At 36.7% G+C, this 13,100-nt stretch overlaps 2 protein-coding genes across 2 annotated transcripts; one reads left to right on the top strand and one right to left on the bottom strand.

Moving 5' to 3' along the window:
• Window positions 1-2,264: 2,264 nt before the first annotated feature.
• Window positions 2,265-7,529, top strand: LOC129908278 (uncharacterized). Its single transcript, XM_055984675.1, has one exon. The coding sequence runs from the start codon at window positions 2,265-2,267 to the stop codon at window positions 7,527-7,529; it is 5,265 nt and encodes a 1,754-aa protein (XP_055840650.1).
• A 3,235-nt stretch (window positions 7,530-10,764) lies between these two features.
• Window positions 10,765-11,793, bottom strand: LOC129908270 (putative nuclease HARBI1). The gene is made up of 2 exons (XM_055984660.1): window positions 11,581-11,793; window positions 10,765-11,523 (listed from the first exon to the last, which is right to left on the bottom strand). The coding sequence occupies exons 1-2, from the start codon at window positions 11,791-11,793 to the stop codon at window positions 10,765-10,767; spliced, it is 972 nt and encodes a 323-aa protein (XP_055840635.1).
• Between the last annotated feature and the right edge of the window lie 1,307 nt (window positions 11,794-13,100).

Here is a 13,100-nt window from a genome sequence, read left to right as displayed (position 1 = left end):
TATGTCTCCAGTGCTCAACCTAGAGAGGATTCTGGACGGAACTCACTGGTGGAACCTATGTCCAATGAGCCAAGAAACTCAGAGGAAAAGTCTTTGGAATCCGAATGGAATCCTATGTCCCCACAATACGGAGAAAAGTCTGGTTGGAACTCGGCAGGAGAACCTATGTCCAACGAGAGGTTCGAAGGAATAGTCTGCGGGATCCTAATGGAAGCCCTTATGTCCCCAGTGCACAACCTAGAGAGGATTCCGGACGGAACTCACTAGGAGATCCTATGTCCAATGAGCTAAGAAACTCAAAGGAAAAATCTTTGGAATCCGAATGGAATCCTATGTCCCCACAATACGGAGAAAAGTCTTGTCGGAACTCGGTAGGAGAACTTATGTCCAACGAGAAACTCGAAGGAATAGTCTGTGGGAATCCCAATGGAAACCCTTGTATCCCCAAAATGTGGAGAAAATTTCGGGCGGAACCCACTAGGAGAACCTTTGTCCAACGAGAAGCTCGATGGAGTAGTCTGTGGGAATCCCAATGGAAAATCTTATGTCCCCAAAATGTAGAGATAATTCCGGTCGGAACTCACTAGGAGAACCTCTGTCCAACGAGAAACTCGAAGGAGTAAACTGTGGAATCCGAATGAAAACCTTTTTTTTTTGTTAGTATAATAATTTCATGTTCTAAATTCTTTTGTAAACTACCTGTGTTGATTTCTGATTCCCTAATACAACTAGCTACTTATTTACTATTTAAGCCTGGTACGCTGTTCGCGCTAAATTTTAGCTGAAATAAAATTCCCATACAACTTATCGATAATATGTATGGGATCCATTTTAGCTCAGATAAAATTTTTCGATAATTTGTATGGGAGCTAAAATTTAGCGCGAGCAGCGTACCAGGCTTTAGGACCAAAAATTCAAGAAAATGACGATCAAGAAGAGCTGCCTCTAATTGCCAAGTCCTTTTCTGGGTCTGCTTGGCTCTGTGTGTATACACTAAGGGCCTTACCAATAATGAATCGCTAAACACACGTTTAAGTATCGTCGGGTTAAATTTTACCGTCGCGTTAAATTGAGTGTATACTAATAATCAAAATAAACACGCGTTTAACTAATTGTGCTTCTATTACCAGATCTATTACATTTGTTGTCAAAATGACATCATTGAAGTGACATTTTATGCATGTAATGTAATAATGAACACAAACATAACTACAAAATACCTACATATCTTCATATATTTTTATTTTGGTTGTAAAAGTTAAAAAATGGAGCCCAAGCAAGGAAGCCAAAAGTGCTTAAAAAAAAGTTCTTCTATCGTGTCGTGAAGTACGACGATGAAAATTTGCAGTTCTATTTCTTTTTAACTTGCTGAATACAATGGTGTAGCTGTGGCTTGTAGTACTGCCAAAATTTTACTGAGGGAAACAACAATGGCGTCAGCTGAGCAAAAAGTTGAGAATTCTTGAACTTCCGCTACAAGCTACAGCCACAGCTACACCATTGTATTCAGGGGGTGTTTAAAACTAGAAAACAATACTTGAATTAAAAAACAATTTTAACTATTTGAAACCAAACATTGTATAACTTACTTTAAATTTGAGCAACTCTCTTTTTATACGTTTTGTACATTACTGTATGCATTTCATTTTGTTCTAATATTCGTTAAATGCTGCTGCTTGCAATTTTCCCAATGCTCGATCTCTTTGACGACCAACCATCACACGAGACAGACACAAGCAGCAGCAGCAAGCGAACATCAAGGAAAAAAAATAAATTCATATAAGTATACATAAAAAAAAAAACATTCATTATATTCATCTTTAAAAACTAAATCATAAATAAACTACAGTCCATTTATCCACAAAAAACATTGGTCCTTCTGAAAAGCCGAATAAAAAAGTGAATTGTGCGGTGTATGAGTTGTGTGTCAGATAAAGAGATCACGTGATTTATTAATCCACCATTTTCGGTGTCGATTAAGCTTATGTATGCTTTTTTTTTAATGAATTAAACATTGAATATCAAACATTGAAACTTTCAACAAACTTTCATTTGATTTTAATCAGTTAAATGATAAAATTATAACTTTTATACATAAAACATATATATGTATATTGTATATCGTACATATATTCATGACAAGTTTTTTTTTTTATATATGAATAAAATTTTTATTGCGAACCCATTGGCTTTCTACTGTGCGTAGTAAACGGTTCTTAAATTGAGATCAATATTTTTTGATAGACAATAATTGAAACGCAAATATGCAATTTGTCAAGGGCAAACGTGGTCGCGCGAAGGCTTCAATTACAAATCAATTAGCGTTTTCGGAATTAATTGATGATTCCACTACGGTTGCTTCATTAGAAATTCATTTAGCTAGGCTTACAGAAGCCTGGTCAGAATTTAATTCTTTGTCCGATCAACTTTATGAATTTATTGAAGATGAAGGTTTTGTCGATCCAGAACCAGAATACGCTGATTATGAGGACAAGTATTTAACCTCACATGCTGCAATTACCGATGCAATTCGTGCAAAGGTACCTCATTCAGAGCCACCTCCAATAAATACCGCTGCTTCGCCTAGCGAGTCTCTTACCACACAACAAGTCGAGTTTTTAGAAAGACTTGAAGCAACTAAATCCACAAAATCTGTGCATTTACCCCAACTACATGTGCCTACTTTTCATGGGAATTATAAGGATTGGCCGGGTTTCAAAGACATGTTTCTTGGAACGATTGATTCCAATACTTCACTTTCAGGAACTCAAAAGTTCCAATATTTGAAGTCGTTCCTCGGAAAGCAACCAGGGGATCTATTTAAAAACACTCCCTGTACAGAAAAAAACTACGTTGAGGCTTGGGACAAATTAGAAGAGCGTTATGATAGGACAGTTTTAATTATTCAATCGTTTATTGAAACATTTATTTCACTACCATCTTCGAACTCTAATCCTGCGATTCTTCGCAAAATAACCGACGATGCGGATGAAGTGATTAGGGGTCTTAACTCATTGGATGCAACAACACGAGATCCTTGGCTAATTTATATTTTGTTGCAAAAATTAGATCTTGAAACCAAACAAGCATGGGCTAACGAAGCAGGGTCTAGGATTGATCTAACCATCCAACAGTTTCTCGATTTTCTTCAAAACAGGTGCAACTGTCTTGAAGCTTGCTGCCCAACACCTATATCATCTCTTTCGAAACGTAACAACAAAGATGTTCAGAAAAGCGTCCGATCTCATATGATTGAAACAAAAGTAGGATGTCCAAAATGTGGTGAGGACCATCAGCTTTTCCTTTGCAAATCTTTTTCTTCGCTAGGTTGTGAAGCTCGTCGTGATTTTGCTAGGGAGAATAAACTTTGTTTCAATTGTTTTCGTACAGGACATCCATCTAATAAATGCCGTTCATTTTCAAGGTGTAAAATATGCAACAAAAGGCACCATACTTTAGTTCATCCGAAGGAAGGCGTAAAATCAACAGTTCCCAGTGAAATTGAATCCTCTAAATCAGGGTCGTCGCTTAGTTCCGCTACTAGTTCTCCTGTTGTAAATTGTCACTCGTTGGATCCTACTCGTTGTTTTTCCACTCTTCTTCCTACCGCCGTTGTCAAGGTTGTAGACAAACAAGGAGTTAAACATGAGGTTCGTGTTTTGTTAGACACAGGATCGCAAGTGTCGTTTGTTACCGAAGAGGTAGTTCAGCGTTTAGGATTGACACGTAAACCATCGCGAATTCCAATAATGGGAGTTGGATCTACTGCCGCAGGTGTAACCAATGGTGTGGTATCACTGAATTTAGCATCACGATTTGAAAAGGATGATAAAGATAGTTGTTCAAATAACATTGACGTTGACTGCTACGTTATATCTAAATTAACATCGCTGATTCCTCCAATCTCCACGTCACACTTTAACACATTCGATTATCTGTCGCTCGATTTAGCTGATCCTAGTTTTAATAAGCCAGGCCCTATTGATATACTTATAGGGGCAGATAAAGTCTTCAATATTATTACGGGATCTTCGGAAGAAGAGGCTGTAGGTGTTCCTAATTGTGTTCCAACTATATTTGGCTGGGTTATAGCAGGGGGAGTTCCAAAGCTGCGATCTGATGCTAACCAAGAAGTTAAGTGCTTTACTATAAGGTTACTTTTTGCATTAGCGTTTGACCTTGAACGTTTCTGGCGCCTTGAAGAAGTTCACTGGGAACCTGTGCTATCTGTTGAGGAACAACAAGCGGAGGAACATTTTGTTACAACTCACAGTCGTGCTCTTGATGGACGTTATGTTGTACAGCTGCCTTTCAAAAAAAATTATGAGTCGAACCTTTGCGATTCTTTTAGCATTGCCCTTAGTCGATTACACTCAATGGAGCGTAGGTTTGCTTCTAATCCCGAATTGAAAGCTCAATATAATTCATTTTTAAACGAATACCTCGCATTAGGGCATATGGAAGAAGTACCTCAACATGAAATTGTACAACCACCTTCCAATTGTTATTATTTGCCTCATCATGCGGTTATAAAAAACGATAGTACTACCACCAAACTTCGGGTGGTATTTGACGGTTCTGCCAAACCCCATCACTCTGACACATTTTCTCTCAACGAGCTTCTTCTTGTTGGGCCTACTATTCAACGTGACATTTTCGCTATTTGCCTTCGAAGTCGTCGCCATGCTTATGTTATTTCAGGGGATATAGAGAAAATGTTCCGTCAGATTTGGGTGGCTCCAAGCCATAAAAATTATCAACGAATCATATGGCGCTCTTCACCCCAAGAGCCAATTAAACATTATAACTTGTTAACAGTAACCTACGGTACTTCTGCAGCACCTTTTTTAGCAGTAAGGACTTTAAAACAGCTAGCACTTGACAATGCCGAAATGTACCCTCGAGCCTCCAACATAATTCTTAATGACTTCTACGTCGATGATGTTTTTACTGGAGCTGACGACGTAGATGACATCATATCTCTTAGAAATGAACTTGTAGAGCTCCTTAAACTAGGTGGTTTTAATCTGCGAAAGTGGACCACTAATTGTTGGCCACTCTTACTCTCCTTGCCAGAGGAGCAACGCGAGATATCTCCAGTACAATTTGAAGAGTCAAACATGGTGAAAGTTCTTGGTCTACAATGGTGCCCATTCAAGGATTGCTTCTCCTACAAGGTCGTTCTTCCAGAGTCAACAACTTGCACCAAACGTCGAATTCTTTCTGATGCTTCTCGGGTATTCGATCCCTTAGGTTTTCTTTCACCAGTTGTTGTCGCAATCAAAATATTGATTCAGGATTTATGGCGCGAAAAACTAGCATGGGACGAAGAAGTTCCTTTGGAACTCGGACTTCGCTGGAAAACCATTCGAGATGAACTTAGCCTGATCGAATCACTGTCCATACCCAGAGTATTATGGTCCAACAAAAATAATTGGGAGCTTCATGGGTTTTGTGATGCATCACTGGATGCTTATGCAGCGGTCGTTTATTGTAGAAGTGTAAATGAAGCTGGAAAAGTCCAGATTAGCTTGGTTGCAGCTAAAAGTAGAGTTGCTCCGATTAAAGTTTTATCGCTACCTAAGCTTGAACTCTGTGGAGCTCGTCTCCTTACTCAACTCATTAATAAAATTAAAATCTCTTTGCAGGAAAATGACCTTCGTGTTTTCGCTTGGACAGATTCTTCTATTGTCCTACATTGGCTATCTGCTCCGCCTAAGAAATGGTCTGTTTTCGTCGCAAATCGAACTTCAGAAATACTAACATCAATACCATTCAAATGCTGGAATCATGTTCGCTCACCGGAAAACCCCGCTGATGTACCATCCCGAGGAATACCACCTTCACTTTTGGCTTCTACAGACATTTGGTGGAATGGACCTTCATGGTTGAAAAAAGATTCTACGGAATGGTCAGTGTCACAGTACAATATAAATGATATTGCTGAAGAAGAGTTGGAAGAACGAAAAAGTAAAAAGGTTCAGGTATTCTTTTCAAATTTGAATTCTGAAAATATATTTGACCAACTTATTGCTCGCTTTTCGAATTGGTTTAAACTCGTTCGCGTTGTGGCATACATATATCGGTTCTATCGTAATGCCCATTTCAGTAAAAATAAAGAATCTTCTCCTTTCCTATACGCTCAGGAAATAATTGAAGCAAAAACACTTCTTATAAAACATGCACAATCTTCTCTATTCGGTTTCGAAATTGACCTTTTAAAAAAGGGTAAACCACTCCCGTCTAAAAGTAAACTTCTACCACTTGCCCCGTTTCTTGATAGATCTAGTGTTCTTCGTGTCGGTGGACGTCTTGAACATTCTCACTTGTCATATAACGAGAAACATCCAATCATTTTGTGTAAATCACATCCTATTGCAAAACTTATAGCGAATTCGATTCATGAACAATATTTGCATTCCGGCGTGACGTTGATGATTGCTTTACTAAAACAAAATTTTTATATTCTCGGCTGCAGAAACCTATTACAAAAAATAGTTAACAAGTGCCTCAAATGTTTTCGTCAGCGACAAACGGTCTCTACTCAACTGATGGGCGATCTTCCAAAAGAACGCGTTCGTTTTTCACGCCCCTTCAGCACGGTTGGCTGCGATTATGCAGGTCCTATTACCCTAAGACTATCTCGCGGACGAAATCCAAAATTTGTCAAGGCATATATCGCTCTGTTTGTGTGCTTTGTAACCAAAGGAGTCCATATCGAACTCGTCGGGGACTTATCGACAGATGCCTTTCTCCTAGCTCTAGATCGGTTTGTATCGCGGCGCGGAAAACCGTCGGTAATCTGGAGTGATAACGCGACAAATTTTAATGGAGCGAAAAGGAAACTTGGAGAGCTACATGATCTTCTTCTGGACCAACAACGCAACAGCTGCATCATTGACCATCTTTCCAAAGACCAAATCACTTGGAAATTTATACCGCCTGCCTCGCCTCACTTTGGAGGACTTTGGGAGGCTGGTGTAAAATCAGTTAAAACTCATCTCAAACGTGTTATTGGTGATCAAAGACTTACCTACGAAGAGATGTATACTCTTTTAGCCAAAATTGAAAGTCTTTTGAACTCACGCCCTATGTGGCCAACACCTGACTTCGAACCTACTGCTCTTACTCCATCACATTTTATGATTGGAGAATCTTATTCTACTGTCCCTTCACCTGACGTTTCATGTCCAATTGTTTCAATAAAAAATAACTGGTATCTTTTACAGGCACTTACACAAAGTTTTTGGAAGCGCTGGCACCAAGAGTACCTAACCTCATTGCAGAACCGACCAAAGTGGCAAAGGGTCAAACGAAATCTTCAAATTGACGATGTTGTCCTAGTGAAGGAACCAAACTTGCCACCATCTAAGTGGGTCATTGGACGTGTCACCGAAACTCATCTTGGAGCAGACGAAAGATGTCGTGTTGCTACAATAAAAACAAACAATGGAACCTACGTTAGACCAGTAGTCAAACTAGCTCCCTTGCCTTTTACTGAAAGACCGGAGTCTTCCAGGGGGGGCTGAATGTTTAAAACTAGAAAACAATACTTGAATTAAAAAACAATTTTAACTATTTGAAACCAAACATTGTATAACTTACTTTAAATTTGAGCAACTCTCTTTTTATACGTTTTGTACATTACTGTATGCATTTCATTTTGTTCTAATATTCGTTAAATGCTGCTGCTTGCAATTTTCCCAATGCTCGATCTCTTTGACGACCAACCATCACACGAGACAGACACAAGCAGCAGCAGCAAGCGAACATCAAGGAAAAAAAATAAATTCATATAAGTATACATAAAAAAAAAAACATTCATTATATTCATCTTTAAAAACTAAATCATAAATAAACTACAGTCCATTTATCCACAAAAAACAGGGGGTTAGTTTTCTTTTTCAGCCTTTTCTGAAAGTAATGAATATTTATTAATAAAAATATAAATATTTATAAACAATACATTTTTCCATTTTCTTATTTAATAAATTGCCGCCAATGTTATTAATTTTTCTCAACAACTCGTGACTTGACAATTTTTTTTTTTTGCTGTCAAATGACAGTGCAAACCATGCGTTTACATTTAACCGTGCGTTTATAGTTCAGTTTCCCAACTATAAAATTAACGTGGCGTTAACCCTTAACCTGACTATTAAATTGGTTATTGGTATGGAGAAATATTTAAAGCTCAGTTAAATATTTAACTGAGCTTTAAATTTGATTATTGGTAAGGCCCTAAATGAATAGGTACTTGATAACATAGAAGCGCAAATCGACGACTTAATAACACTTTTTTCTTCCTCATATGTTATTCGTGATTAAAACTTACTATGAAATGTAACACGGTTAAAAGTTAGATTCGTATGAAAACTTAAATTCTAATTTTTCTATTACTACTATATAGTATATTTAGTAATAGTAGTAGTAATTTTTCTTTTATAATCGGATGATGTCTGTTTGTCGTGTTCATGGTTAGATCTAAGAATAAGAAGCACAGGAATGGGTGTATAATTGTATATCACTTTTATAGTGTAGGATAGCGTGGGAAAAAAACTGTTAAAAATAAATTCAAAGCCATTCTGGTGTGTGATAGAATTAAAACCAAAGTGTAATTCAAATTCAAAAACCCGTTAAAATCATTCTTTAATACAATTGCAAAAGCTTTTATAGAATAAAAATAATAAAATTTGTTAAAATAAGTGTCTTTTTTTTCTTGGATTTTTTCAATCCACAGCTATCAAATTGAATATCTCACAAATAGGGGTGTATTTATTTTTTTTGGTGATGGTAAGGCGCTGCAACAGTCGGGTGCCCTTGTGTGAAATTATTCTGTCCTTTTCTCATTTTTTTTTCTCGCTAGCCAAAGTTTTTTGTGAAAAAGAGTATATTAATTATTTAGACCAAAAATTTAAGTTTTTTGCATCATTTTTTAAGTTTTCCATCCAGAAATACGTTTGAAAATGTTTGCTTTTGTGCTTTTACACTTTTAAGCCAATGTAGCTAATGCTTAAATGTCAATATTTAATTTTTTTTATTAAAAAAAAAAACTATTAATAACGTGTTTCATAAAAAAATATAAATTTTCACGTAGATAAAACGTTGCGCCTTGCGAGCAACCATCTTACAGCTATGCGTCCCTGGTTCAATGCATATGTATTTGTATAACTAATACTGCTTTGTAAAAATGAAAAAAAAAATGCCGCACTGGTTTTTTCAAATACCCATTCCTGTACTTCTTATTCTTAGGGTTAGATCTGTTGTTTGTTCTTGTTTTCTTTTTTTTTGTTGTGCTCTCACTAAAGTAGCTACGTCACACAGCATGTGTATGACGGTGTTCACATTGGCCTCAGTCAACCGACTCATTTTGACGTCTTTGTGTTTTTTCTCACTCCCACTTTATGGCGAGAAAGAGATGGCGAAGTGAGGCAGAAATTTTAAACAGATTTAAAAATTTTTGGACTCTTTTTGACATTTGTTATTTTGACATTTGAAGTTTCCCAATCTTGCCTTAAGGTTGGAGCGAGAAAACAAATATTTTTTTTTTTTTTACATTTTCCTTTGTGTTATGTCAACGAATATACTACCGTTATAAATAAATATTTTGAAGAAAAGTTGCAAACTCGTGTTTGATTTATTGAAAAAAAACAATTAAGATGAGTAATTGGAATAGAATTCAAACGACACATTTAATTATGTTATACGAACAGCATCCCGTTTTGTACAATTCGCAGTGCGAAGATGCACTAAACCGCATATGCGTAACAAAAAACAAATTAAGCGGTCGAAAGCCTACAATTTAGGTAAATTCGTGGAGCAGGAACTCGAAGACATTCCGGAGGATCTTTTCATGGATTCCAAATGGAAAATAATCAACATAGTTCGGGAAGTCCAGGAAAAATCCACCTTGCGAAACACAAAAAATACATTTTCAACACTGATATCAGACACACAAACACAAGATAAACACACCACATTCTCATCACCAAACTTTAATACTCAAAAAACAAAGAATATACAATCCACCCCGACGTACATTCATTCAAATACACACACACCTACTCCTTTATCATATACAGATACACAATCCAATTTTGAAGTACTGGACTTAAATTTTGAAGATACTTATTTACCGACTAATATAACAACAGAAACACCAAAAACTACCACAACACTAATCTCGAGTTCACAACAACAGCCTTCTGAACATGTTACATATAATCCAAAAAGTACATTCCATCATCCAAATTCACAAACAGAAACAGAAACTCCTTCACATTCAAGTTCACAATCCAGATACGAAACACTGAACTGCAATTTTAAAGATACTTATTTACCGACTACAGAAACAGCAAATTCTACCTCAACACTACTTTTGAGTGCACAAAACCAGACTAAACATGTAAACAGAGTCACTAACTCCAATATTAAAAACTATAGCTCAAATATTCAAAAAAGAAAAATACATTCCATACCAATTAACATAAGAAAACAAACACCAAACTCTAACACAACACAACTTTCTAATTCACAAAAACAGGCAAATGTACCAAAAACGTATACACCTCAAGCTTCCAAGCCCATGACTCTTTTTATAAACACTCAATCACCAACAATCTAAGAATCAAAAGTTCCTAACAACTTTCTATATGAAATAAAAATCAATGAAAACATTAATCATAATCATATGTACCAAAATAAAATTCAACTGCCAATAAATTTTGAAGTTTTTTATTATTATTATTATTATTATTATTATTATTATTATACATAAAAAAGCTTTCCCTCGTTATTAAAGTACTCGGAAAAAATGTTTCGAACTTCTCCAGCTTCGTTGCTGTGTCTTCTAGGATTGCTTGTCCTATGTCCATCATCGTTTTCAACATTTGCAGGAGTTTCTGATGATCGGACGTTAATCTCTGTTACATAATTCACACTTTTCGTTATTAAAAAATTATGCAACACACAGCAGGCTTGTATGATTTTTATAACTTTTGGAGGTCTCAAATGTATATTTGATTGCAACACTCTGAACCGGTTTGATAAAATCCCAAAGGCATGTTCAATCGTTTGTCTGGCATGGCTTAGACGAAAATTGAAATTTTTTTCCGATTCACTGTTGGTATGATATGGGAAGGGTTTCATGAGGTGTTTTTCCAATGGAAACGCATCATCCCCAACAATGACATACGGCAAAAGTCTATTATTGCCGATAACTTTATCCCTTGGTAAAAACCTATCGGCTTGCAAAAGGATTCTTGCAAGGTCACTGCGACTCAGGACACCTCCGTCGCTGATACGTCCATTGCAGCCGATATCCACAAATAAAAATTTGTATTCTGCATCGCACATGGCCAACAAAACGACACTGTTGAAGCCTTTATAATTGTAGTACAGAGAACCATCCGTTTTTGATGCTCTGAAAGCGACGTGCTTTCCATCCAAGGCACCTATACAAAGCGGAAAGTGCCACCGAGCTTCAAATTGATTGGCAATTTGATTCCATTGCTCACCTTCGGGAAACTAGAGAAGAATATTTAATTATTATTACACAATTCAAATTTAATTACAATTCCTTACTTGCAAATAGGTTCCCCGCAAATTTTCATATAACGCCTTACAGATCTCTGGGACTCTTTCAGAGAGGAATGCCAACGAAATTCTTGATTGGAACTCCAAACTTCTGTATGATTCCCCTGTGGCCAGGAAACGTAGCACACACGATAAACTTTCATTGGCCGAAATTGCTGGCCGCATTTGTGTGTCCTGCCTCTCAATGCTGGTTTTCACCATTTCTAAGAGCTCCAAGAAGCAGTCCTCGTTCATTCGCAAATAACGTCTGAACGAGTCCTTATCTTCCAGCCTCAACTCTTGGTGGAGCAAATGGAAAGCGCCTTTTTCCTTCCGCCTAAGCTTCCACAGCTTCACCCACTCACTTCTGCTTTTTTTTTTTTTTTGTTTTTTTTTTCAAGGATACATAAGGCGGTGGTATTTACTGCACTTATGTATGCCAAAACATTAGCTTCATTATCATCACTTGAATTTGAACTCATCTTTAATAAACCTTAATCGAAAACAAAAATATTTTGAATTGTAAATATTGTCATATCAACTACAAACGTCAAAATGAATGTGGAGTGTTCACATTACTTTTGTGTCTGAACACGACGGTGTGGCCTTACGTCAAAATGAGTCGGTTGACTGAGGCCAATGTGAACACCGTCTATGCATTTAAGAAAGATAGTATGTGGGCATTGCGAATATGCCGATTGTGTATAATATTTATACAATGTTCATTTGTTTATTGGAAATAAAAATATAAATTGTGACGCTTCGTCACAAACTTATATTTTCTTATCCGAAAAATCGTTCTCAGGCTGTTTCTTATAAAAACAGGTTGTCGGTGTTCTTAGACTTAAGGACAGGTTTGCCGCAATGTTCGATACTCGGACCTTTGCTTTTCTCGTTATTTTTAAACGATCTTCCTTCGGTTCTGATTTATTGTTCTTATCACATACAAGCCGACCATGTACAATTATATTTTAATTTCCGGGTAGGACTAATTGAAGATGCAATTGCAAAAATTAATGACGATTTAGCTTGAGTTTTTGAATGGTCAATAAAGAATCAGTCGAACTACGGCATACGTTCGTTAACGTGTGGTTGCTATGTGTCCCTATCTTCTTCTACTAATTAAATAGAGAGAGCAATAAACAAAACGTTAACGTATGATCGTAATCGTGTGCGGTAATTCGAACCCAGCGCTTGCTAAATCCCAGCAAAAAAAAAAATGCATATCGTTAAGTACCCATCGCTTTGACTGTCCGGATTTTCCCCAATTATTTTTGAACGGCCAGGTGGTTTAAATGATGTCTAAGGTAAGAAATCTAGGGTTCTTTTTTAATTATGCAATGACTTTGGATGACCATATCAACAACACAGTTGCTAAAGTTTACGCTGTACTTCGGAATTTATTAAATTCAAGATATTTTTTACCTAAAGAAGTTAAAATTAAACTGGTGAAGTCTTTGATATTATCAGTGATGACCTTTGGATGTGAAATTATTGCTGACCTAAGCTTTGAATCATTTCGAAAATTG

Source organism: Episyrphus balteatus, chromosome 1 (assembly GCF_945859705.1).
Source record: "Episyrphus balteatus chromosome 1, idEpiBalt1.1, whole genome shotgun sequence".
Lineage (NCBI taxonomy): Eukaryota > Metazoa > Arthropoda > Insecta > Diptera > Syrphidae > Episyrphus > Episyrphus balteatus.
The sequence above is the reverse complement of the archived record's forward strand: the minus strand, read 5'-3'. Positions and strand labels throughout refer to the sequence as shown.

Excerpts from the sequence above, each read along its gene's own strand:
- LOC129908278 (XM_055984675.1), top strand. The coding sequence starts at position 2,265 with ATGCAATTTGTCAAGGGCAAACGTGGTCGCGCGAAGGCTTCAATTACA.
- LOC129908270 (XM_055984660.1), bottom strand. The coding sequence starts at position 11,793 with ATGGTGAAAACCAGCATTGAGAGGCAGGACACACAAATGCGGCCAGCA. Across the intron at positions 11,524-11,580 it reads TGCGGGGAACCTATTTGCAA|TTTCCCGAAGGTGAGCAATG; the intron begins GTAAGGAATTGT and ends ATTCTTCTCTAG.